This window comes from Rhodamnia argentea, chromosome 1, assembly GCF_020921035.1.
Source record: "Rhodamnia argentea isolate NSW1041297 chromosome 1, ASM2092103v1, whole genome shotgun sequence".
In the NCBI taxonomy this organism is placed as follows: Eukaryota; Viridiplantae; Streptophyta; class Magnoliopsida; order Myrtales; family Myrtaceae; genus Rhodamnia; species Rhodamnia argentea.
The window spans coordinates 25,783,846-25,811,206 of NC_063150.1; the positions used below are offsets into that span (position 1 = coordinate 25,783,846).

The window sequence follows — 27,361 nt, forward strand, 5'->3', positions numbered from 1 at the left end:
AAAACATTTTACTGGAAACAAACACGACTGGAAATGCGTCTGTTTCGAGAATCACAATGGATAGAGGCACAGCCGGCCAAACACCTTAATATCCACCTGAAATAGCAAGAGTGAAGCCTCTGCCTCTCTCAACTTCCCAGCCCCTAAGCCTGGGTTAGCAGGCTGCCAACCACCAAAGACTGGCAGAATCGAAGCCATTTTGCTCAGCAAAAGATGCATCTTTTACTTACTTCGAATGTCTTGGCTCGGTGGTCCGGCCACCGTGGTAATTACACAGACAAGGCTAATGGAATGGGACTAATAACGACGATGGAATCTTTAAGAGAAACTTTGATCGATAAGGGCTCTCCTAGTCAGAACCGCAGCGAAGAGCAAAACACCTCTGAAAGTGTAGAAATTCATCAAAGCTCCTGATTTGGGCAAATGATGGAGCGCAAGAAAAGAAAGCCATCGACTTCAGAGTCTCACCCACAATCATGAAAGCATCAACAACATCAAGATCAAACCACCGGAGCGTCAGCCGATGCTTCCGAGAAATACTCCCGGTGAGAACTACCTCCTCCCGAAAGAACAATACAAACCTTGTTTTGACGAATGTACAAAAGAAAGGACCAAGCTTTTATTTGTAATCATGAATGGACAATTGCATAGTTACATAGCTTCCAGCTGAACTCTAAAGAGTATAAAACGAAGATAACTATCCACAGGACACGCTGTAACAACCCAATTAATGGTTTTTGCACAACTAAAATAGACCCAAGCGCCATGACATGATTATCAAGGGAAAACTTGACCCTCAATGTTTACAGTTGTAAAAGGCTTTGAATAGTGAAAGGACCATTTTACTTCAATCACAATTTGGGATGCTCCTCCTCGTCGCCGTCCTCGATGTCCCAAGGTAAATCATCCTCTTCTGCTGCGCTCAGGCGTTTCCGCAAATCGACCCTGTTTGCACTGGAAACACTGTCCATCTTACCCTCATCATTGCTGACCACGTCTTCGATCTCATCCCACCCGAGGTCTGCCATCTCGGGCATCGACGGCTGCGTCGAAATAATCGACACATCGCTATCCTTGCACGAGCCGCTGGTATCTGCCTTATCGATCTTCCCTTCCATATTCGATCTCGCGTCAACTTTAACTTCCGATGCATCACTACCGGACGTATCTGAATCCGACTTCTCCTCTTCGACGGCTACACTCTTCTCCTGAACCTGGACAAGCCTGGATGATGAAGTTTCGCCAGCGCCCTCCTCCGTTTTCACAGAGTCCGGCACATTTTTCGCCAACCCGGCATTTTCACTTTTTGCCTCCAATGCTTCTCCTTCCTCATCTTCATCCTCGAAATCCCACCTCAAATCCTCCTCTTCATCCCCAGAGATTGCCCGCTTCACGAGCCTAGCTCTGGCATCCTCTGCTGCCTTGAGCTTATGCACTCTGTAAAAGTATCTATACCAGAAATTCTCATGATCAACTTCCTCGGGCACAACCTTCTCATAAATTTCCTTCATCGCTCCACCCTCCCCAGTCAAACTCCCAATCTCCTCCCTTTTCTCCTCCAACGAAAACCCTAATTTCCACTCGCCATACTCCTCCAAACCCTCCGGCTCCTCGCAGTACACACTCGCATCACTCTGAATCGCGCGCACTTGCGCATCGAACCTGCTGTACTTCTTCACATCCGAATTCTGAGCACCGGCGCTGTTCAGCCGCGCGCCGCTACTGCTATAATCGGACGAATCGGAATCGAGATCCAGCAGGACCTCCTTACCGTGAGAAAGGATCTCGGCCGTGGACTTCAACACGGTGGCGCCAATGTCATCGATGGCCTGCCCGACCGACTCGAGCGACTCCTGCGCGACCGACGCGCCGGCCTCGAGCGAGGTGGGTAGGTCCTTGACGGCGCGGGAGGCGGCCTCGCGGATGACCGCCGTCTCCTTCCGGAGCCCGGACCCGAACTCCCCGAGATCGCGGCGGTAGGACTCGATCACCGACTCCGATCTGGTGGCCAGGGTTTTGATCAGCCCCCCGAAGCTCCACACGCCGGATGATCCGGGGCTTTTCGGTTCCGGGTCTGGGTCAAGGCGAGGGCTTTGGGGAGATTGCGGGGTGGGAGGAGGAGGGTCGTCGGAGAAGACTGATTTGAAGAAATCCATGGAAGGAGAGAGAGGGATCTGGAGGAGGGGATCGATCGAGGGAAAGAGAGAGAGAGAATCGGTGGCGACGGGAGGAATTTGTTGGTAAAACGGAAGCGGATTTTTCTTTTTTTTTCCCCTCTCTAAAGTACGAGTTGAGATTTGAAGAGAAAAATCTGCGGAACTTCTTTCACCAACGTTAAAATCTCGAAGTCTCTCGTCTATCATCGCCAAATTTGCTTTTTGAAATGTTGTTGTCCCGTTCGATCCCCGACCCTTCCCTCCTCTTTTTCGCGATAATGAGTGAAAATTTCCAATGTTATTTTGATGTCAATTCAATTATGAACTTTTCGATTTTGTCACGATAATTCGTTGTGCAAAATTTTAATGCAATCCTTTCGATGAATTGCCATAGAAAACCTCCGATGTAATGATCCACAAGTTGTCCTCGTCGGCATGCCGCAGAGGACGGCCGACAAAGATCGAATGTCACGTTCGCGATTTCCTATGGCAATTGGTCAAAAATGACTAGATTGGAACTTCGCACAAAGATTTAGAATTACGTTATTAAAATTGAAAACTTTGAGACTAAATCGACATCCGTACAATATGTTTGAGATCGGTTGAGTAATTCTCCCAGCACCGATGCATTAGCATCAACTAAGTCAATCGGCCGATATTGAAAGATGAAGCGTGAGTGAGAGAGTGAGATGGAGGGATGGTGGCCGAGAGGACTGGGGGGTGGGGCGAAGACCGAGGGAATATGAGAAAGTGGGCGTGCATGGGACCCCAAAAATATGAGGGTCTTCTTATGGTCTTGGTGAAATTATTTTATTTATTTACTTACTTTTTCCTTCTTCTATTCGCTTCCCATCTTTGATTAACTAGGGTGTATCATGATAACTCGGATTTTCTACGACAACTTCAATCCAAATGGTCCAATGAGAAGAGCTCACTACTTCATTAATTATGAATTTTGTCTTATTTACATCAAGATAAAGTTATGTGGTCCACTAATATTAGGTTACTTCGGTTGATTGAATATTTACTCATGATGGCCTTTAGATTTTTCAAGATACTTTAGAATTAGGTGGTCCAAGAGAAGGGGTCCATTTGTCCATTCATAATGAAACTTTGTCTTATATACATAATACCGAGCTTAGGTGGTCCAATAATAGAAGGTTGCTTAAGTGAGTTGAAAATTTAGTTATATGATAGATTGTTTTTGCTTCATGCGCCCCCCCTTCCTCGTCCATACTAAATTGCACATGATTATCCTTAGATTCCTTAAGATAATACGGTCCCCCAAATGGTCCAATAGGAGTAGCTTACTTGGATAACTTGATTATTTAGTAATGATTATCTTAAGATTATATTTCTAAAGTAATCTTTGACTTCCTAACCTTTTTGTCACTTTAGACACTAGTAAACGTGGGGACAAACATAGGGCCTAAGTTTGGTGAAAATAGCTTTAGAAAACTTGGAAGACTCATGCACCTCCCTCCCTTCTTGGCCAAGTTAGAAGGTTCCATAATGACCTTTAGATTCCTTAAGATATCCTTATTTACAAGTGTTCCAATTAGAGTAATTCATCACCGTAATCATCATGGATTTTGACTTATATTCATTAAGATTAATTTAGATGTCCAATGATATTAGGTTACTTAGGTAAATTGAAGATTCAATTATAATTACCTCAGATTCTACTTCTAGAAGATATTTGACTTTTCACTCTTTTGCTGAATGTTATTCGTGGAAGACAAGTTCAGGGAAGTCTAAACTCTAGTCGCCTTGGGTCGTCGTCGCTCTACCGTCGAGTCGTTGACGTTTATCGCCGTCGCGGTTTGACCATCAGCTTTGCCGTGCCGGGCGACGTAACCGCCGAGGTCATGGGATCGCCGGTGTCGTTGGACGCCAAGTCCGTTTTGAGTTGGTATCCGATATCGGCTTATACCGTATTAACTTTCAAGTCGAATTCCTAACCTATTCACTCTTTCATTTTCTAATTCAAAAGCATTATAACTAAGATTACGTAGGATGAATTTTCGGGTGTGACCGGTCTCCACTCCTTATAAAATTTCATCTTCAAAATTTATAGACGTACCTTATTATTGGAATAAATAGGGATATTGATGCTTCATTATGTCCTCATTTTCCCAGGTTGCTCCTACTGTGCCGTGATGTTGCCAAATGACCTTAACTACTGGAATGGTTCTATTTCGTATAACGCACTCCTTTCGACCCTCAATTCGGACTGGCTTTTCAACATACATCATTTTCTCATCTATCTCAATCGTCTCAAAATCTAGTACGTGCGTAGAATCGGATTCATATTTCCTTAGCATTGACACATGAAAAACATCATGAGCGAAAAACATCGTGAGCATGGGCCGGCTTCGGCGGTAATGCTAATCGATAGGCCAGGTCCCCAATTCTTTCTAAAATCTCAAATGGTCCCACGAACCTAAGACTTAGCTTTCCTTTCTTCCCAAAACGTGATGCACCTCTCATTAGTGATACCTCGAGGAAAACATGATCACCTACTTGAAATTATAAAGGTTTCCGTGCCCGTCCGCATAACTTTTCTAGAAACTCTAAGCGGTTCGAAGTCGGTCTCTAACTACTTGCACAACTTCTATTGTATAGTGAACTAATTATGAGCCGGTGAGTTTTCCTTTCTCCGACTTCATTCCAACATACTAGAGTTCTATAGGCCCTCTCGTATAACGCCTCAAATGGAGCCATACCAATACTTTGTTGACAACTGTTATTATAAGCGAACTCGGCGAGATGTAAATGCCCGCTCTTGCTGCCCTTGAAATCAATTGAACATGCCCAAAGCATATCTTCTAGCGTCTGAATGGTCTTTTCCGTTTGACCATCTATTTGTGGATGGTACGTCGTCTTATCTTGGAGTTTGGTGCCCATTGTTGTCTGAAGGTTTTGCCAAAAAGTAGCGATGAATATAGGATCTCGATCAGAAGTAATCATTACTGGGATTATGTGCAAACGAACAATTTGCTTGACGTATAGCCCTACATATTTTTCTAGCAAATGAGCCTTTCTTACTGCTAGGAAATGGGCAATCTTTATTAGCCCATCGACAATAACACATATGGAATCATTTCCTCTTTGATTCCTGGGTAAACCTAAGACAAAATCCATCGTGATATGTTCCCATTTCCATTTTGGAATTTCCAAAAGCTTCAATAATCCTCCAGGCTTACAATGCTGTGCTTTGATCTGCTGGCGGGTTAAGCATTTGGCGACGTGTTTGCCAATATCTATTTTCATGACATTCCACCAATAATGTTTGCGAAGATTATGATACATCTTTGTACCGCTTGGGTGCACACTATAATTACTTCCGTGTGCCTCTAATAGGATTTCCTTTTTGACTTTTTTGTTGTAGGGCATGAACAGTCGTCCGCGGAACCATAATGTTCCATCATCGGATATTTGAAAATCAGGCCTTTTCCCATTCGCGAATTCGTGCCGAACCTTCAAGTACTCCAAGTCCGTTTGATGCGGAACTTTAACTTTCTGCAACAATTCTGGTTCGATTCGTAAGGTAGCCAACAAACTTGAAGGATGCCTTTCTTCTAATCCGACCACCAAATCTCGAGCTTCTTCGATTAAAATCCATTCCTTAACCATTAAACGAGCGATAGTGGATTTCTAACTAAGTGCATCTACGACCTTGTTTGCTCTGCCAGGATAGTAAAATATGTTGCATTCGTAATTCTTAAGATACATCTTCGTACTCACGGGGTGTGCACTATAATTACTTCCGTGTACCTCTAATAGGATTTCCTTTCTGACTTTTTCATTGTAGGGCACGACCAGTCATCCGCGAAATGATAATGTTCCATCATCAGATATTTGAAAATCGGGCCTTTTCCCATTCATAACTTCGTGCCGAACCTTCAAGTACTCCGGGTCCGTTTGCTGCAAAACCTTAACTTTCTGCAACAAATTCTGGTTCGATTCGTAAGGTAACCAACGAACTTGAAGGATGCTTTTCTTCTAATCTGACCACTAAATCTCGAGCTTCTTCAATTAAAATCCATTCCTTAACCATTAGATGAGCGATAATGGATTTCCGACTAGGTGCATTTGCGACCTTGTTTGCTCTGCCCAGATAGTAAAATATGTCGCAGTCGTAATTCTTAAGTAGTTAAGGTCATTTGGCAACATCACAACACGGAAGGAACAATCTAGGAAAATGAGGACGTAATGTAGCGTCAATATCCCTATTAATTCCAATAATAATGTACGTCTATAAATTTTGAGGACAAAATTTTATACGGAGGGTAGAGTTGTGACACTTGAAAATTTATCCTACATGATCTAGCTATAAAACTATTGAATTAGAAAATAAAAGAGTGAATAAGTCGGGAACTCAACTCGAAAGTTAATACGGTATAAGCCAATATCGGAGACCAACTCAAAACGGATCCGGTGTCCAACGACATTGGCGGTCTCAATGACCTCGACGGTCATGCCACCCGGCATGGCAAAGCCAACGGCCATGCCGTGACGGCAACAAACATCGATGGCTCAATGGTAGAACGACGACGACCCAAGTTGACTAGAGTTTAGACTTCTCTAAACTTGTGTTCCACGAATAACATTAAGTAAAAGAGTAAAAAGTCACATCTCTTCTAGAAGTAGAATCTTAAGTAATTATGATCGAATCTTCAATTTACCTAAGTAACTTAATCTTATTGGACATATAAATTAATTTTAATAAATATAAGACAAAATCCATGATGATTACGGCGATGAATTGCTCTAATTGGACCACTTATAGACAAGGATATCTTAAGGAGTCTTCTAAGTTGGCCAAGAAGGGAGGAAGGCGCACGAGTCTTCCAAGTTTTCTAAAGCTATTTCCACCAAACTTATGCCCTATGTTTGTCCTCACATTCACTAATGTCTAAAGTAACTAAAAGGTTAGGAAGTCAAAGATTACTTTAGAAATAGAATCTTAAGATAACCATGACTAAATATTCAAATCATCCAAGTGAGCTTCCTCTATTAAACCATTTGGGGGACCACGTTATCTTAAAGAATCTAAGGACAATCATGTGTAATTTAGTATGGACAAGGAAGGGGGGGTGCATGAAGCAAAAATCATCTACCCTATAACTAAATTTTCAACTCACTTAAACAACCTTCTATTATTGGACCACCCAAACTCGGTATTATGTATATAAGACAAAGTTTCATTATGAAGGGACAAATGGACCCCTCCTACTGGACCACCTAAGTCTAAAGTATCTTGAAAAATCTAGAGGTCATCATGAGTAAATATTCAATCCACCGAAGTAACCTATTAGTGGAGCACCTAACCTTAACTTGATGTAAATAAGACAAAATTCATAATTAATAAAGCAGCGAGCCCTTCTCATCAGACCATTTGGATCTAGGTTATCGTAGAAAATCTAAATCATCATGATGCACCCTAGTTAGTCAAAGATAGAGGGTGCATAGAAGAAGAAGAAATAAATAAAATAATAAAATAATCTCACCAAGACCATAAGAAGATCCTCATCTTTTTGAGATCCTATGCACACCCACTTTCTCATATTTTCTCACCCCTCTCCTCTCTCTCTCTCTCTCTCTCTCTCTCTCTCTCTCTCAGCCACTCCTTGTATCCATCACGTTCGAGGTTGGTCCGTCCTTATCTCACAAGATAAGTGAAGTCTCTAACTTTAGGTTAAGGCGACAGGTTAGGTGCTCGAGTCCGTCTATGCATATGGAAGTTGTTAGTGTGACAATATATGATAGTTTGTGCATGATATAGATATATATTATGGAGAAAAAAAATCTTTCTAGGTTTAACTAGCCAACGTACTAAAATTAGCATCTCTATAGTTTTATGTTTTTGTATTCTGATTATTATATGTTATTTACGCAAGTTATGTACGTGCATAGTTTTATGTCATATGTTCGACGTTTGTGCTATCGCTAAAATTCAAGATAATACAACTATTGGATGTGAACATCATGATTACGCGGACACCAAGAAAAGATAAGATCCTCCGTCTCTCAAGGTGACGGAGATGCCCCGTCTCGATTGCGGGATGCCCCCACGTCAACGGGATGCTTTGGGGAGAGTTTCGGGATACCGCTAGCGGTGGGCGATGCCTTGGTTGAGCCAAGAGGATCTCAAACCAAGAGTTTCGGGATGCCGCAAAGTGCGATGCATGATTGATGCCGGAGGGATGGGTTGATGCCGAGACAATGATGATGCTATAACAAGTTCATGCATGTGTTTTCATATTCATACATTTCCGTAATTGTAGTTACCTATCTAAGTATACATACAGTAATTATTGCTATTGCATTTGCTATTGATCTGTTATCGACTTGCTTTGATGAGTAATGCAATGGGTTAGACGTCAAACTATTTTCTTATTTTGGAACTAGTGACTTTACTTATCGAGTGTTGTCTCACCCCAAAATTTTTCCAGACTTGTAGGTATGGCTTCCTTCGATGCTTCGTATTTTGATCTACCGATGGAGGGAGACCAACTTGGGATGCTATGTCCGGTAGTGGCGTTAGGTCACTCTAGCCTTTCTAATAATGCGGATATTATGTAAATATAATGTAGAAATGGATGAAGCCTTAGTAGGCTATATAAAATACACCGACGCCTATTATATAAGTCGTGTTTTCATGTATGCCCTTGAATGTTTTGGTTTCTGATTGTTTGTCGGGAAAAAGAATATTACGCTTCCGCATGTCATTGAGTAAAAGAAAAAGAAAAAAAAAGAAACTACAAGTCGAACTCCAAGGCAACCCATCCTAGGCGTCACAGCCTTTGTTATTTTAGTATCAGAGTATCCCAACACCACAAAAATCTTTTCAATTTCTTCAATCCATGACTCTGCCTCTTCGGGATTCTCGGTCCCGACAAACTTAGAGGGTCTCAACTTTAAGAACTATTCGATCGGTTCTTGCATTTGACTCCTGCCATTTCCACTTCTTGGCGCCGCAGCATTTCCCGAAGTAAACGCTGCTTGTTGCTAACCTCTTGTTCCATAAGGCCTCCAATCATGGTCAGAGCTTGCGGGATTCCATCTAGTCGAGGATCTTACCTGGACTTTGGACCTTGCTTGGCCTTTCCCTTAGAACCTTCGGGATTTCTCAAAGGATTTCTCAAAGTCATGCTTGTCTATGAAGGCGGATTTCTAGCACAACAGTCCAAAAATCAGTAGCTATAAACTATCTAAAAGCAATCAATAAATCACATGTGTTTGCGTTCATTCCTAACTGACTAACTCTCTAACCCATCGCACCATATCACTCAAAGGGTAAAACCTATGCTCTCATACCAAAACAACAAAGGCTATGACGACCCAGGACACGATGCCTTCGGGTTCGATCCGTAGTTTCTTTTTTTTTCTTTTTCTTTTACTTAATGACATGCGGAAGCGTAATCTTCTTTTTCGCGACAAACAATCAACAACCAAAACATTCAAGGGTATACACGAAAACACACAACTTATTTAATAGGTGTCAGTATATTTTACATAGCCTACTAAGGCTTCGTCCACTACTATATTATATTTACATAATATCCGCATTATTAGAAAGGCTAGGGTAACCTAGCGCCACTACCGGACATAGCATCCAAAATTGGTCTCCCCATCGGTAGACCAAAATACGAAGTATCGAAGGAAGCCATACCTACAAGTATGGAAAAATATTGGAGTGAGACAATGCTCGGTAAGTAAAGTCATTAGTTTTAAGATGAGAAAATAGTTTGACATCTAACCCGTCGCATCACTCATAAAACCAAGTCGATAACATATCAATAGCAAATGCAATAGCAACAATTACTATGTGTGTGTGTGTGTGTGTGTGTGTATATATATATATATATATATATATATATATATATACACACATATATATAGGTAACTACGACTACAAAAATGCATGAATATGAAAACATATGCATGAACTTGTTATAACATCATCATCATCTCGGTATCAACCGGTCCCTCTGGCATCAACCATCCATTGCACTCTGCGGCATCCCGAAACTCCTGGCTTGGGGTCCTCTTGGCTCAATCAAGGCATCGCCCACTACTGGCGACATCCCGAAACTCTCTACAAGGCATCCTATTGACGTGGGGGCATCTCGGAACTAAGATGAGGTATCTCCGTCACCTCGAGCGATGGAGGATCTTACCTTTTCTTAGTGTCCATGCAATCATGATGTTCGCATCCAAAAGCCAATTTTAGCAATAACACAAAGGTCGAACATATGACATAAAATCATGCACGTACATAACTTGCGTAAAAAACATATAATAATCAAACAACAATAACATAAAACTATAGATATTCTTATTTAGTATGTAGGCTAATTTAAACTTAGCAAGATTAAATTAGCTAAGACGGGGTATCTCTGTCACCTCGGGTGACGGAAGATCTTATATTTTCTTAATGTTCACATAATCATGATGTTTGCATCCAATAGCTGATTTTAGCAATAACACAAAGGTCGAACATATGACATAAAATCATGCACATACATAACTTGCGTAAAAAACATATAATAATAAAAAAATAATAACATAAAACTATAGATATTCATATTTAGTACATAGGCAAGTTTAAACTTAGCAAGATTAAACTAGCTGAGACGAAGTATCTCTATCACCTCGAGCGACGGAGGATCTTATCTTTTCTTAGTGCCTACGCAATCATGATGTTCGCATCCAATAGCTGATTTTAGCAATAACACAAAGGTCGAACATATAACATAAAATCACACACGTACATAACTTGTGTAAAAAACATATAATAATCAAACAACAATAACATAAAACTATGGATATTCTTATTTAGTACGTAGGCTAGTTTAAACTTAGCAAGATTTTTCCTCCATAAACATATCTATATCATGCACAAACTATAATATATTATCGCACTAACAACTTCCATATGCATAACCGGACTCAAGCACCGAACCCATCGCTTTAGCCTAAAGCTAGAGACTTCACTTATCTCGTGAGATAAAACCGGACCAATCTTGAAGGTGATGGTGACAAGGAGCGGCCGAGAGGGTGGGAAGAGAGTAGCGTGAGAGAGAGAGAGAGAGAGAGTTGGAGGGGTGGGGACCGAGAGAATGTGAGGAAGTGTGTCACGACCCGAACCCCACGAACCCGCTAACATCCCCTCTAGCCACGACTATGTACAGTTCTCCAAGATCCAAAGGCCAACAAAAACAACAAATGCGGAAGCAAAAACAAAACTCCCGTACAAAAACCAACAACAATACGATAACTTGGGATGGTAAAAACAAACTTATGTACATATATACATAGTTGTTACAACTCTCAAAACTAGGGCTTCGAGGCCACTTGTACAAGACTTTGACCACCCATAACAAAAAGGATTACATGGTCGAAGCCCACTACACTTAAAAAACTAAAACACTCTACAAAAGTCAAGAGGCCAACTACCCTAGGCCTCGTCCTCGCTATCAGGTACTATCTTATCTATAGCTGCCAACTCATCCTCGTCTAACTCTGGTGGCTGCTCCGCATCGGATGGTTCCACAACTTCCCCATCTTCTCCTGGTATCGTGACCTCGGGGTCGGGCTCCAAAACTTCAGGTCCAGCATCGGGATCACTACCACGCCATCCGGAGGTGCAGCATTCACGGGATCTCACTCCCCTACTCCTTCGAAGGGAATATCGAAACCATTCAGCGGTCCCATTGTCAAATTCTCGTGGCGTTACATCCATGTCACGTATGTGTGGGGCTTCCAGTAGAGCTCTCCGGTGTCCACCCAAACCGTTGTCGCGTGCCTATAGTACACTTAATCCTCCCCGACCGGATACTCCGTCACCAACTTATCCATATCCCGGGGAAAGCCGCACCTCGGGGTTGGAACACTCATGGTTGAGACGGAGGTCCGAAAAAGACGAGCCCATGACGGGATGAAAATAAATATCAATAAGAAAGTCCCTAATCCTAGGTTAGGGCGCTAGTGCCTCCAGACACGTCCTAGGTGAACAATTCTCAACAATTCCTCCTTCAATAAAAAAATTCAACAAATAAATTCCAGAATATTCCATTCTTTCTCCAAAAATTGTCACACCTTTACAAAATTTCCACGTTACTCTCATATCGACGTTCCACATCTCAGACTGTCAATAAAATATTCCACGTACTCCAGAGCCCGCGTTCGACGCCTCAAGCTATATTATAAAATTCCACGTTACTCGAATGCCCGCGTTAAATGCATCAGGCTAACATATCAATGGACAGACCCGCGTAATAACGCCTCAGGCCATTATATAGTCCGGACCCGCGTAATAATGCCTCAGGTCACTATAACCCGCGTAATAACGCTTCAGGTTAATATCCCGCGTTTAACGCCTCGGGATAAAATAATAAGCACAACCCCGCGTTTAACGCCTCGGGGTAAAATAATAATAACAGAGTCCGCGTCATAACGCCTCGGGCCAAAATATGACCTTATAAAATACGAACCCCGCGTTATAACGCTTCGGGGTAAAATTTCATATTTCCTCTCAAATAATCCTCTTAAAGACCATACGCCAACAATAATTCCTCGATCGCTCGTCCGATACCACACGATCTTTTAAATCCTTCCGATCGATCACTCTTCGCCACGTGATCATGCTAAACTTCCCGATTAGCAGATCGAGACCACACGATCTCACCAATTTTTCTCCAATAAAAGATCGGGACCATACGATCTTTCTAATTTTCCTCAACTGCTCAATCGAAACCATTTGATTAAATATAATGAATAAATACTCGATCGGGACCACATGATTCACTCACGTTGAATAAATAATAAATCGGGACCACCCGATTAGATCACACTCAAGCTATCGGTCAAACGGGCCACACGATTAATTTATGCTACCACAAAAATTAATCTATGCCACACGATCAAAACTATACCAACGTAGCAATCAATAATTACCGTACGATCAAAATTATACTAACATACGTTTAATACGTACCATACAATTAAACCATACTAACATGGCAATTAATTGAGACCGTACGATTAAAATATCCTAACGTACAATTAATCTCCACCATCCGATTATTCTACATAAAGCAGGATTTAATCTCGGCCGTCCGATCAATCTTCCTTAGCAAGATTCAATATAAGCTGTTGGATTAAAGCATGAAAGGCAAGATTAAATCCCAACCATCCATCATCAATCATGTATATTCACTATTCACTCAAGAACACATTTTTTTTCTCTCTCCTCCTCTTCACATTTGGCCAAGGCAAGTTCTTGAGCAAATTCAACCAATTTTTCATCCAAACTATTTAATCTAATGTCCATTAGCAACCTAGATACCTAATATAAGGTTAGAGACCAACTTACCCAAAGTTTAGCAAATTTTCCGACGAGAAAGTCAAGAGAAAATTTGATTCCAACCGGCGGCTCTGGCGACTCCTCTTGCTCGGCTAAAACCCACAAAGATCCGGCAGTCCCGGGTGATTCACGGTGGAGGTTAAGTTCCGGCGGTTCAAAGCGACACCGGCGGCGGCTTGAAAAATTTTCGGTGAGAGAGAGAGAGAGAGAGAGAGAGAGAGAGAGAGAGAGAGCAATGGTGAGTTCGGCCAAGTGAGAGAAAAGTGAGGTAGAGAGAGAAAGTTGTCTTGAATTTTTTGAGAAGAAGACCAAAATTTATTAGTATAAGGTTAGGATAATAATTGGGCTAGATATTTTGATCTAAAAGTCAAGAAGGGTAAAAAGGTAATTCCATCAACCAAGACTAGTCAACATTTTCGGCCAAGAGGGAGTATTGACCAAAATGCCCTTGAGCCAAAGTGAAAATTTGGTTTTTCTCCAAGGGTAAATGGGTCTTTTCCCATTTCCAGTTCAAATTTTATTTTTCCTAAACCCTTTGGGCGAACCTCAAAGAAATCGTACACTGGATGAGGAAACGTCCAAAATTTAATTATTGAAACCCTTGAAGGTCCGACGTCAAATTCTGAAGCTCGATTCGCGATTAATCTCGATCAATTGAAATTTCAGCGTATCGTAAACTAACGGGCGGCTTTTAAGAGTTATGCGTATCAACCCGTGATTAATATCATGTTTAAGAATTTCTCAAGCCATGGCGATTTTGGTTGTCATTCAATTGCGATGGTCAATCACTAATCTCGATGGACACGATCGTTAGAAAATAATTTAGAGACGTTCGGAACCCATATGAGGTCAAACGGAATTACCCGTGATCCAAACGCAGGGGTATTATCCAAATCATTCCTTAATCATTCTAGGATCGGCATATGTTGGTCCAAAATATTCCCTCGACAATTTTCATGGCTAAAAAGTCAATCCATGATCAAGTTCTTAGGTCCAAGTACTTGATTTTCCTAGCTAGCCATTCCATTTGGTTAATCTGCTCAAGAGGGATCAATTCCGAGTGAGATTAGACTGAAATACATCAATGAGACCTTTTATTTATTCAAAGCTTCAAAAACGAGTCGGAATACAGGATGTCACAAAGTGGGCGTGCATGGGACCCCAAAAAGATGAGGGTCTTCTTATGGTCTTGGTGAGATTATTTTTTCTTCTTCTATGTGCCCCCCATCTTTGACCAATTAGGGTGCATCATGATGACTTAGATTTTCTACGATAACCTAGATCCAATTGGTCCAATGAGAAGAGCTCGCTACTTTATTAATTATGAGTTTTGTCTTTTTTACATCAAGATAAGGTCAAGTGGTCCACTAATATTATGTTACTTAGGTGGATTGAATATTTACTCATGATGGCCTCTAGATTTTTCAAGATACTTTAGACTTTGGTGGTCTAGTAGGAGGGGTCCATTTGTCTCTTCATAATGAAACTTTATCTTATATACATAATACTGAGCTTAGGTGGTCTAATAATAGAATGTTGCTTAAGGGAGTTGAAAATTTAGTTATAGGGTAGATGATTTTTGCTTCATGCACCCTCCTTCCTTGTCCATACTAAATTGCACATGATTGTCCTTAGATTCCTTAAGATAATGTGGTCCCCCAAATGGTCCAATAGGGTTATAGCTTACTTGGAAGATTTGAATATTTAGTCATGATTATCTAAAAATTCCATTTCTAAAGTAATATTTGACTTCCTAACCTTTTTGTCACTTTAGACACTAGTGAACGTGGGGATAAACGTAGGGCATAAGTTTAGTAGAAATAGCTTTAGAAAACTTCGAAGACTCATTCGCCTCCCTCCCTTCTTGGCCGAGTTAGAAGACTCCATGATGATCTTTAAATTCCTTAAGATATCTTTATCTACAAGTGGTCCAATTAGAGCAATTCGTCGTCGTAATCATCATGGATTTTGTCTTATATTCATTAAGATTAATTTAGACGTCCAATGAGATTAAGTTACTTAGGTAAATTGAAGATTCGATCATAATTACCTAAAATTCTACTTCTAAAAGATATTTGACTTTTTACTCTTTTACTTAATGTTATTCATGGAAGACAAGTTTAGAGAAGTCTAAACTCTAGTCAACTTGGGTCGTCGTCGTTCTACCGTTGAGCCGTTGACGTTTGTCGCCATCACAGCGTGGCTGTCAACTTTACCATGCCGACCTGCGTGACCGCCGGTGTCATTGGACGCGGGGTTCGTTTTGAGTTAGTCTCCGATAACGGCTTATACCGTATTAACTTTCGAGTCAAATTCCTAATCTATTCACTCTTTTATTTTCTAATTCAAAAACTTTATAGCTAGATCTCATAGGATAAATTTTTGGGTGTCACAGGTGGGATTGTGCCAGGGTTACCATCCCTTCAAACATGTCATCTGCATGAAACACTGATGAAAAGCGATGACATTTATATAGGTGTTCTTTGATCTTCCGAGTAGATAAGAGGTTCTCACATTAATCAAATTGCTAATGTAGCGAAAAGTAGCCCGTAATTTCAATATGACGACTAAGGGGCACCACCTAAGCACACGCGAATTCTTTATTATTATTAGATTAAAACCATTCTGACGAAGTTAGAACATCAATCGGTAGAATCAATATTCTAATATGTGGAAAAATAAATAAATAAGATTAATTAGATCGTCAACGCTTTTCCTCCCATAAATTTTGAAAATTAACACACAAAAAAATACAAGGGCACAAATAACTGATAATTTCTCTTAGATCTTATATACGATGATTTAAGATGAAAGAACTAAGGTTTTCAGCTGATATTTTCTTGTGTACTAGTAAATGTTGGCATGTCTTGTCAGAAGCTTGGGCATCTACTTTCTTTTGCAATATGGTTTTTCCAAAACTCTAGTTCAGAAGAGATAAGGGACTCACGCTAATAGCCGAAACAATTCGAAAAAATTTTCCAAAAAAATGCTAAACATTTTAATTATGCCAATTAAATTCTAAACATTTTCACGTTTTGCCAATTAAGTCCATCTTGACCGAAAATCTCTGACATGGACGTTGACCGTCTTACTAGCACGATCCGCGTGAACATTGATAATTTTTAGTAATATTATATTTTTTCCATTTTTATTATTATTTTATCTTCGATTCTCTTTTCCTTCTTTACATTTTTTTTTTACCTGGAGGCTGACCACTGGCCAACGCTCGCGGCCTCCATTGGCCATGGGCAAGGACCGTGACCCTTGCCTAGTGGCCGGCGAGGGTCACGGTCCTCATCTAGTGATCAATGGCCAGCGGCCCCCCCACCGGCACTTAACATTAAAAAAAAAATTGATTAAAAAATTTTAAAAATTGTCATGACTATGCTACGTAGGATAATCGATGTCCACGTTAGCGATTTTCTATCAAAACTGACCGAATGGAATCTATAAACAAAATGTGATAAAGGTTAAGACTCAATTAAGCAATTAAAAAGTTTAGGACTGAATTAACAAAGAGAAATATGTTTAGGACTTTTTAGATAACTTTCCAAACAAGTTAGTGGGTTAATTTTCCAAATAATAAAAATAATAATGACAATTAATGATAATAATAACAATGATCATAATAATAATTGTCATTATTGATACCCCCGAGCTAATATACATCTTTCCCTCTGCTCACCATGCTAAGTAGATGGGCTCGTTCATTTGACTCCATTGGGCTGATTGGCCCAAAGAAACAAAACCTATCCCATATTAAATTGGGATTGTGTTCATGAAAATTAAAAGAAAATTCAAGAAAGGCACTATGATCATCTGCACAATAAATTAATTGTCGTTAACGGGATTAATCGAAGGTTTCGATGAATCCATTAGCCCTCAAAATTGATTAGATCATGAAACCTATCTTTTGCGGCAAAGATCATATTAGCTATAGAATGTTATGAGCATAGAAGGTGGGCATTGCTTATTTTAATTCATATCACCTCCGAGCCATCATCAATTTTGGTTGTTAGTTAATCCATTTTTTTATTTAAAATCTGCCTTTTAGCAGCAAATCGAATGTACTAGCATGATTCGATCTCAGGCTAGGCATTGCACCATGCTCATTAGGGCATCGACTCCGTAATCATTATGATGTTACCTCTTGGAGTGGAAACCTTCTCTTATTTTAACTATCCTTCGCAATCGCAGAAGTCCACCATGTTCAAAGAATTTAGAGAAGAGATGGAATAGAATGAGAAAGAGTAAGGCTAAGTCAAAAAGAAAGATGGGCCGATAAAACCCGTTGCGTTTTAACTTATCGTATAAATTATTCGCTAGATAACCGGACAAAGGACCATAATCTTATTCGAGACACGGTTGCTGGAATAGTCGTGTCTTCATCTAAGCTTATGTTGGAGCAATACTAAAACCCTAGTTTGGGTATCTTAGAAAAAGAAATTTGTCATAGAGTTTTTTTTTTTTTGGGCAAATTTCGTCACCGGGTTTTCGAGCAAAAGAATCCACAAAGGATGGCGAAGCAAACTATGAATTTGCATGCTCATGTTCATGTCCCTTCTAGGGTTTTACATGTGCAATGTGCATGATCATACGAGCTTTGTCTTTAGAATGTCTTAATCCTAGCAATGAAGCAGTTAATTTAAACGTGGATTGACGATCGAGGGTTGAAGATGCCGGGCAAATGCAATGCTCTTACTCAAACCATAGGCCACAGGATTCTATGAACTAATTGAAGGGAGTAAGGGAAATGATGGGAGCTTTTCCACAACTTGGAGAACCGAGTTGGTGAAAACGCCATAGACGTATATAATAAGTGGGAGGTGAGTCAGCTCGCAGAAGGGTCGGTTCAAGTATAATTAGCATACTACTTGCAAACTTGCCGACATATACAATGGAAAAGACAAACTACATTATTGTATTATTTCGTGGACACATACATGATTCGACAAGAAAATATTGGGGTTCTTCTCTACAGTGAGCTGGCCAGGAGCCACAGGGGCCGCCTCAATGGGGTTGCAGGGGTAGAGCCCCGGCACGCTAAATGGCTTTTATAGTTTGAATCCGTTTTTTATTGATAGTTTGGATATGAGTTTATGAATAACTACCATTATATATAATCTTTTTTTCCTATAATTGAGAGTCGTAATAATCATAGTGGAATCCTCTACTGGATATAACCGTAGTTTAATGGTGAGCCAGGTACCTTATATCCCGATTCCTCTTTCTTGCATTTACTCTCTATTTCATTGTGTTTGTGCGCATAATCCTAACATCGAATCGATATTTCTACAAGAAATACGAATTGGGAGCACAATGCATGTTCGAATCCCCACTGAATTGGATTGAGAACCGACTGGGTATGGTGGCTCAAGTGCACTTGATGTCCACTAAGACGGTACGCCGCGCGACTGTCTATAATCGGCTGGTCGGCATGTGAATGTAGGAATTGGGTGAACCTGAACGAAGCTCTTTCGAAAGCAACAGGATCGAATTACTGGTGTCATCCGATAGCGAAAGCGAGGACTGAACTTGATCATGTGTGAGAGAAGACAAGGAAGATACTTGGATTGTACGGGAGGTAAAAAGATATCATGAAGCATTACAAGCTTCTAGAGAGAGAGAGAGAGAGGGGTTGAAGAAGCTACAGAGCAGAATCAAAGGCCTGCCTGAGGGAGCAATCAATTCAAGATTCTCCGATACTCCCATCGAGAAGGCAGAATGCAAATATTTTTTTTTTAGGGTTTCTATATGTCGAAAACGCGAGCACGAGAGGAATGATATGCATGGCATGCCCATGCAATTTTTTATTTTTAGTCCAATCGAGATTGATCTTCATCTTCACTGTCCCGGGGCTCGAGAGAATATCCATGATTTGGTCACTGCCCTCTGTCTGAATTTTTCTCCTTTTCTTATATAGGCTAGGCTATTGTCGATTGATGTCGATGTTGTAAGGGAATAAGGCCCGACATGAAATTGTGATTTTGCCATAAAAAAAATTGTACCAAATCTTATTTTTCTAGTGACTATAAGCTGCAAATTTCGGCTGATCCCGATAGATTTTTATTCGAGTTTTTTTTTTTAACGTAACCATAGTATTAAACAAAAACTGAGCGTGCTCATGTCGATCCAAATAATCAAATTGAATCGGCTGAAGTTTCAACCCAAAAAAAAATCAGCTTGAGATTTGAATAGTCAAAATATGTCTAATAAGAGACCATAAAATTCGAATCCATGTAAATATATATCAGGCAAAAGAATCGAGTTATATTCAATAGAACACATCGATGTCGGTGGGTAGGCATTAAGAGTGAAATTAGACAACTTTTCATTTCGTAAGGTGAAAATTTAAATATAGCTAGATGTGTAGCATTAAGAATAACCTATTGCAAAGGGACCATAACCTTTATGAATCAACACCATAACCTTTATGAATCAAAACAAATTGCTACTCGCGGCACAATTATGTCATGTTTTTCACCAACGGGTAGAGTCATTAAATAGTCTATTAACCTTAGTTACTTCTTCAATCCGGAAACATTACTTTGATATCGGGACTGTACCAAGTTATATTTTGATTCGCATGGTTGTACACTTGAGAAGGAGACATCATAATAACATAAATTGCAATACTTAGTAAATCAAAGAAACTATGTAGTTCGGCCTTACTACTATTTGTCATCCATAGATCAATCTTAGACTGAAAATTATCTTACCACAAGCCAACAAAGCATGTGGGGTTGACCTTGATCGTGGCAAAAAGATCAAAAATAAAGTTTTGAGAGGGATGGTTCATGTATACACATCCAAAGACTTTTCACTATAGCACTAGTTCTCTTGGTCACATCTTCCCCCCAAAAAAAGTTATTAATCAAGGGGGAAGAATTGGTGGGCTTCTAAGAAATTTCAAGCAAGATATGGTGCGACTGCGCGTGGCACAGTAGCACTAAGGTTTATACTGCTCAACTAGTGCTCCAAAAACAACCCATTAGGATTAGAAATTTGCGACATGTGGGCAACAACATGTGCGCATGCAAAGCTTGTACGGCGGCTAAAGAATAACACCCTAGGAAAAAAAATACTTTGATTGTCGATTATACAACTAATGTAACGTAACGATCCGATCACCGTACTCACATCATATACATTTCTATTAAGGGTCCGACTTTTCGATATTTGGATGATAAAAAACTAATTGATCTAAGGAAAATGTTTTCCATGAACTGAAAATAACAGTCTTAAATTGCGAGAAAACGATGTCCCTTTTTGACAAAAAGAAAATCACTTTCCTTGAATCATCAAGCAAAAATTAACTATTTTTTTAAACATAATTTTCACGCAAAATATTTTCATTTATAATGAAGTTTTCAGTGAAACCAACACACTCTAACTTTGCCTTTGTATATAAAATATCACGTCTTTGATTGGTCTACAATTTTCAAAGGGATATCTGGTTCTACATAGGAAAAGAATGCAAATATTTTCTCAAGCGAGAAAATTCTTGTGGGGTCTTCGTGTCCAAGATTCACTCAAACCCTGGATCAAGAAATGGACCTCATGTGCCATGGAGTTGGGGCACATTCTCAAGATGATGTGTGTAGTTGTGTGGGGTCTTTGATATTGTTGTTGTCGGAGACACATAAGTGGGTCCAATCATAAGTTTTTCTACTTATTTATCCTTTTGGCCTCTCCATGATCCTTGTTGGGAGGAGTGAGCCGAGTGAGGCTAATGTTAAAAAGGCAACTTTTGGGGGACCAAATCGAGATTAGGGTTATCGATTTTTCCAATATATTCTGCCCTTGACTTGTCCTTCACCGAAGCCCACATGAGTTTGTCCTCTACAAAAAAAACACTTGAGTCGCCCTTTTATCTTCAAATGCTAAAAAGCATATCCCGTGTGAATATCAAGCATTGTGACGCTAAAGTAATCCATAGTATACTTTCAGAAAAAACTTGAACGACCTTCAACAAAAGGGTATTTGTACTCGAGACCGATACTGGTGGGTAGGTAGAAAGTATCTAAAGGTGCAAGACAACTCTCTTTGAAGAACTCGACAAAAAAGCCATGTAACTTCGAGAGAAGGATGTCTCCTCACAAAGGGGAAGTAATACACATCATATTATCTCTCAATATTCGTATACACCATCACTATGTAATACCCATCGCCATCGTATTATTCTATTTTTTTTTTTTCCATCTTGTTTTGAAAGGGCAATTCAAGAATAGTACATATTCTTTTGACACAAAAATGTGCATACGCATAGGTGGATAATGAGATGGTGAGTCTTGCGTGTGAGATATGTAAGCTTTGGAGTGGGTGCGCGTGCAAGCACAGAGATGTGGGTATGCTGTCATCATGTGGTGGTGCCAACAACAGCCACCATTTTTAATCCATATGTATAAAAAGATTTATTCTCTTTTTTATTTAATTCGATCGAAGCAGACACTCCAAAATCATTCCATGCCTTAAAATTGCAAAATCTGATTCTGAACTCAAAATTCTCCATCATTGCTTTACCCTCCCTCCCACTTCCTTTTCTCATCTCCTCTACTTTTGTCGCCACACAAGCCCTAGCTTTTACTCTTATCATCTATAGAGAGTCTTCTCCTTTTCACCTTTTCTTTTTGTCCAAGGGGGTTAATTTCTTGAAGTCAATCATGTTAGGGTGGAAGTGCAAATTCTTTTGGGAGTAAAGAGGATGCTTTTGTTTGGTCTAACTATGCCTATAATCCTCACAAAGAAAGAGGGTCCAATTGAAAGTAAGTTTAGTGAAGTCTAATTGATAACAAAGGGAGACTTAAGCATCTGAACATCTGAGGGCTGGGGTAAGTTGGTGAGGCAACTAAAAACTTGGCCCCCCACTAGGGTTTTTTCGTGAAATTTGTTTGCCGCCGCAATCTCTTAAGTCACGAGGAGTCTCGATTTCTCCAAAGCCTCTTGTTTTTAGTGTGGATGATATTAAAATACTTGTGTGGGTTGTATTAGAAAAGTCCCACATTAGAGAATTGGTGTGGTGTGGAGCAATTAATGTATCAAAATTGGCTCATAACTTATTGGCTTAAGTTTTTTAATAAAGGTAGATTCAACTGGACATATTGATGGGTAGGACTTAAGCTCTATCTTGGCGATCTCCCCCAAGTGAGGTATCAGACAACAGATAAGGATCCGAATGAATTGGTATTTATGATGATGATTGTGCCTCCCTCATGTACATTTTGCATGGAGAATCAAAATCATGTGGATGTGCTTTTCAATCTCACGATCTGGTGGATGCTCTCCCTAATTTGGGAAAAATCCTCATTATCTATCTGCCACGCATGATTTTCCTCCATTTTCCTTTTCCCCTGCAAAAAAATAAAAAGCAATTATTTTATTTCCACCAGAAACAGTGATGATATTTGGGCACGTCGTCCATCCTTTCTTAATGAACAAGGACAAGGTTGTCCCAACTCTCGCCCTGTTGTTTTCATTCGACGCAGTGGGTTCTATGCTTTTTCTCATGATACATCCGCCCATGCTCTGTCCTAAACAAGCTTCTAGCTTATCAAGGTTAGATAGAGAAGTGACTGTGCAATCAAAGTTTAGCATGTCAATTTAAAAGGTCAAATCTGTAATTCATTTCCATTGTGAGAGATAATTAGGAGATTCTCGATATCCATATCTTCCTTAGCTAGGAAATAAACGGAGATTATGCCTCTTATCTCCCACAATCTTGATTCCTAACATCTATGTCATGTGCCATTGCTCAACAACTCATTTTTTTTTCAATTTATTAGGTACAAGAATAGTTTTTTTTTTTTTGTCAGAAGGTACAAGAAGAGTTTACTTGACACCATATGAGAGCACAAGATATAACGCTCCGAAACTTGAACCAATAATCTTTGAATCCTAATTATTCTTATCCTACCTATTAATCCATATTCTTCTTTTCATGCTTAAGATGTATCTATTTAATATGGGCGTGTTTCATAACGTTTCTGATTTTTCTATTTTTCTGCTCTTTTGTTCCCGGAAAAGGAAAAGAATAGAAATCCGTTTGGTAATGTCGGTTAAATTTTCTTTTTCGTGAAATAGAAGTTGTTCCTGAGAATATATTTATAACATAAATAAGAAGTAAAAAAAAGTAGCTTTTCTGTTCACGCGAACAAATAAAGAAACAATGTCATTTTAGAAAAATAAGCTCAGTGTAATTTAATACTCATCTTTACAACCACGAGTCCACCGCCGATCACTGTCTCCACCGACATTGTTATAATTAAATAAAAAAATGGGAATATAAATTCTAGGGTGGTAACAAATGCATTTATGTTCTTTTCTATTTCGGGAATAGAATTTTTGTGCAGTTACCAAATGCGTTCTTTAGTTCAGAAACTGTTCTCGAGAACGGAATCAGGAAAAAATCAATTTTGCTTAAAAATTATTCTCGGGAACAGAAACGTTACCATTCGCACTCAATGTGTCTAACTACACACGCACACAAAAAAAAAAAACGTTTGCATGTATAATATAATCTCTATTTTGATCGTTCTCGTCCTGCCTTTCGCACGCTATAATCAGCTAGACTTCCGTGGTGGCCGTCGTAAAGAAATGCAAAAACTAGGGTTTCGGCTTCTCATCAGCTGACCATCAGCAGGTATTCTCAAAGTAAAGGCAATTATCATGTGAATGTAATTCTAGGAGGAGGTGACTGCAGAATTTCCTTTTATATAAATAGCTCCCAATGTCGTCTATTGACATGAAACTTTTGGAGTTAATCATGCTCCATAATCAAGGTTAGTTCGAGGATTAGATGATTGAGTGGCCGAGCTTAATGTGACTCCGGACTATCTTTTAGTCTGTCTGTGTCTCCTTTGGTTAGCCTTGCCACTCGACCGACAGCTACTTCGACAAGATGGAAGATAGTTCAGTTAGGATCGGGGTGAAATTATTCTTGCCATGAATATTGTTCGCATTCTTAGGGACATGTAGCCCATAATTGTGCTCGTATGTTCGAGAGCTCTATCTCCGGTTGTTGCTTGATTTTTCTGTAAGCATATGCCTTTTTTTTTATGATAGACGAGCAAGTATTTCATGTAAGCGTTACATCAGAGCTAGTGTGGTACAGGCGGCGCGATTGTTTTTGGTTGGGGGGAGATAGAGAGGATTTCCAGCTCGAGAGTTGAAGGTCATGTATTTGAATCCCATCAGCTACGTGCACACTACTCTGGATTGAGGCCACTTGCGCCAGCCGGACCTGGACTTGACCATTCATGGGGCTTGGAGGATATTTCATGAATCTCTAGGTATTCGGGTCTCTACGCCAATGCCCGTGGATTATCGGGAAAACAAACGCTGCGTATAAAAACACCTGATCGGAATGGAAATGGCTTAACATGACATGCGGTTGCTTGGATTTCTTTTCCCCCTTGTGATGAACCCTTTCTCTTAGCTCTAGCTCCCATGGTGTTCATAGCCAATTGATGGTTCTGCTAATCTTGCCGAGTCACAAAATAGAGACCAGAAATTCATGTTCGATGGGCAGGAAGATGACTGGCTTCTGTCTTGTGGATCTTCTCTTGCCCCCTCAATGATCACCCAGCACCATTATTATGTGCGCACAGAGAAAATAATACTTCAGCCAAAAGACACGATAGAGGAGGAGGTGAAAAGGCAGAAGAGGGTTCTAATACAAGATTTTGCTCCTCCCCCTTTTTTTCCAAATGAGTTTCGACAAAGAAAAGAGTAAATTTCTCTAAGGTTTAGAAATTATTTTCTATTGGAATTATTTGGGATAAGAACGGCAGGAATGTCATAAATTTCGTACGACGCTTTCTTGAGTGCCATAATGTTTTTTTTTTAAGCTGCTAACCTAATAGTCCGACAATCTTGTCAGGCATTTCTAACCACATGATATTCCAATCAATGAGTGATTTACACAAAATACGCGATAATGATGTGAAAATCTACGGTTAAGATTATAGTATATTTGATAATACAAAAAAAAAACACTTTCATTTTTTATTCGCTCGCTTTAAGAGGCCATAAATTTGAAAAATCGATCATTATTCCTGGTCGAAAGACTTAGAAAGGAAAGGGAAAACGCAGACATCATCTCAATCGCTTCATAATGCTAATGGCAATCATGGTTCGTGGTTGCCTCACACCCGCATGCCCTCTCTTCACCTGCTTCTCTCTCTCTCCCCCCCCCTATAAATACACACCACTCCTTAGTCCTTCCCCATCACTACAGTCACAGTAGTCCCATCCTTCAAAGTCTCAAGGCCTTCTTACTCACACCTTTGTACCGTCGTCAATGGCCGCTTCAGGTTTCGAGGGCTTCGAGAAACGCCTGGAGCTCCACTTCTCCGGCGACGACCCGGCGGCGGTCCGGATGGGCCTGCGGCGGATCGAGTTCGAGTCGCTGGAGCGGGTCTTGGGCGAGGTTCAGTGCACCGTCGTGTCGGCCCTCGGGAATGCTCACTTGGACGCCTACGTGCTGTCGGAGTCGAGCCTCTTCGTGTACCCCACCAAGATCGTGATCAAGACCTGCGGGACCACGCAGCTGCTCAGAGCGGTCCGGCCACTGGTGGTCCATGCCCGTGGTCTGGGCCTCGCACTATGCCTGTGTAGGTACACCCGGGGCAGCTTCATTTTTCCTCTCGCCCAACCTTTTCCCCACACCAGCTTTCCGGAAGAGGTGGCCTACTTGGAAGGTTGCTTGCCCACCAATATTTGCTCCAGGAAGGCGGCCATCATGCCCTCCAACGTGGCGGCCTCCCATTCCTGGCACGTGTTCACCGCGTACGATCCGGCTCTCGCGGCCGACGTGTTGCCGGCACCGGACGGCGTCTACACTGTCGAGGTGTGCATGACCGAGCTCGACCGAGGGCGGGCGCAGAAGTTCTTCAGGCAGCCGGGCGACGGGAAGACCGGCGACTCCGCCGGGAAAGAAATGACCGCCCTCACCGGCATCGGGGAGATCAACCCCAGGGCGCTCGTCTGCGACTTCGCTTTCGACCCGTGCGGGTACTCGATGAACGGGGTCGACGGCGGCCGTTACTCGACGATACACGTGACCCCAGAAGAGGGATTCAGTTACGCGAGCTACGAGTGCGTGGGCTCCGCGGACGACGACGACGGAGGCGAAGGCATCGCTCGGATGCTGAGAAAAGTGGCGGGGGTGTTCCGGCCGGGCACCATGTCGGTGTCGGTGACCAGCCGGGGCAGCCAAGTATGGACGAGAGTCGCGAGCGCGCTGGAGCCGCTAGGGCTGAAGTGCCGGAGCTGCGCCGCGACGGACCAGTCCCCAGAAGCCGGGACGGTCGTTTTCCAGACGTTCACAGCTAGACCTGCGTGACGACGGCCGAGACAAGAATAGCCGGTATAAATGCAAAATCCCAAAAAAAAAAAACAAGAAGAAGGTGTAGAACATAATACTAGGAATTTAGAAGAAGAAGAAGAAAGAATTGCTAAGGGGAGGGCGAAGGGTTGAGCAAATATATATTTGTGGTGTTGAGTTGCGTTTAGATAGAAAACATGAGACATTGGAGAGGGGGCAGAAAGAGAAGGGGATGATGTGTAAAAAGTGGCAAAGGTAATTGGCAATTGGGTGGGGGTGTTAGTGGGCTCATCATGATAATGCAACCCCCACTTATGCTCTTAAGTTTTTTTTTTCTTTTTTTTTTGAGGTTTACGATAAGTGGGGAAGGGGAAGGGCATTAATGTTTGTGCTTGGGCATCAACCCTTTTTTCTTCCTCTTTATAAGATCAATCGGTCTTTTTTTTTTTTCATTTCATTTTTATGTAGTTTTGTCCTCTTCTATCTCCTACTTCCTACTCTCCTTAG

General features: G+C 40.9%; 3 protein-coding genes and 1 long non-coding RNA gene across 13 annotated transcripts in view; 2 read left to right on the forward strand and 2 right to left on the reverse strand.

The window, feature by feature from the left end:
* LOC115728661 (disease resistance protein RUN1-like) overlaps positions 1 to 27,361 on the reverse strand; it is a 1,102,447-nt gene that overhangs the window by 623,093 nt on the left and 451,993 nt on the right. The gene's annotated exons all lie outside the window — the stretch shown is intronic.
* LOC125313790 overlaps positions 1 to 27,361 on the forward strand; it is a 483,189-nt gene that overhangs the window by 77,729 nt on the left and 378,099 nt on the right. The gene's annotated exons all lie outside the window — the stretch shown is intronic.
* On the reverse strand, positions 602 to 2,305 carry LOC125313689 (BSD domain-containing protein 1-like). The gene has a single exon (XM_048273514.1). It carries the CDS (start codon positions 2,154 to 2,156, stop codon positions 852 to 854), a length of 1,305 nt encoding a protein of 434 aa, XP_048129471.1. The 5' UTR covers positions 2,157 to 2,305; the 3' UTR covers positions 602 to 851.
* Positions 25,781 to 26,873, forward strand: LOC125313723 (S-adenosylmethionine decarboxylase proenzyme 4-like). Its single transcript, XM_048273617.1, has one exon. The coding sequence runs from the start codon at positions 25,829 to 25,831 to the stop codon at positions 26,870 to 26,872; it is 1,044 nt and encodes a 347-aa protein (XP_048129574.1). The 5' UTR covers positions 25,781 to 25,828; the 3' UTR covers position 26,873.

Coding starts and splice junctions, on each gene's coding strand:
- LOC125313723 (XM_048273617.1), top strand. CDS start 25,829: ATGGCCGCTTCAGGTTTCGAGGGCTTCGAGAAACGCCTGGAGCTCCAC.
- LOC125313689 (XM_048273514.1), bottom strand. CDS start 2,156: ATGGATTTCTTCAAATCAGTCTTCTCCGACGACCCTCCTCCTCCCACC.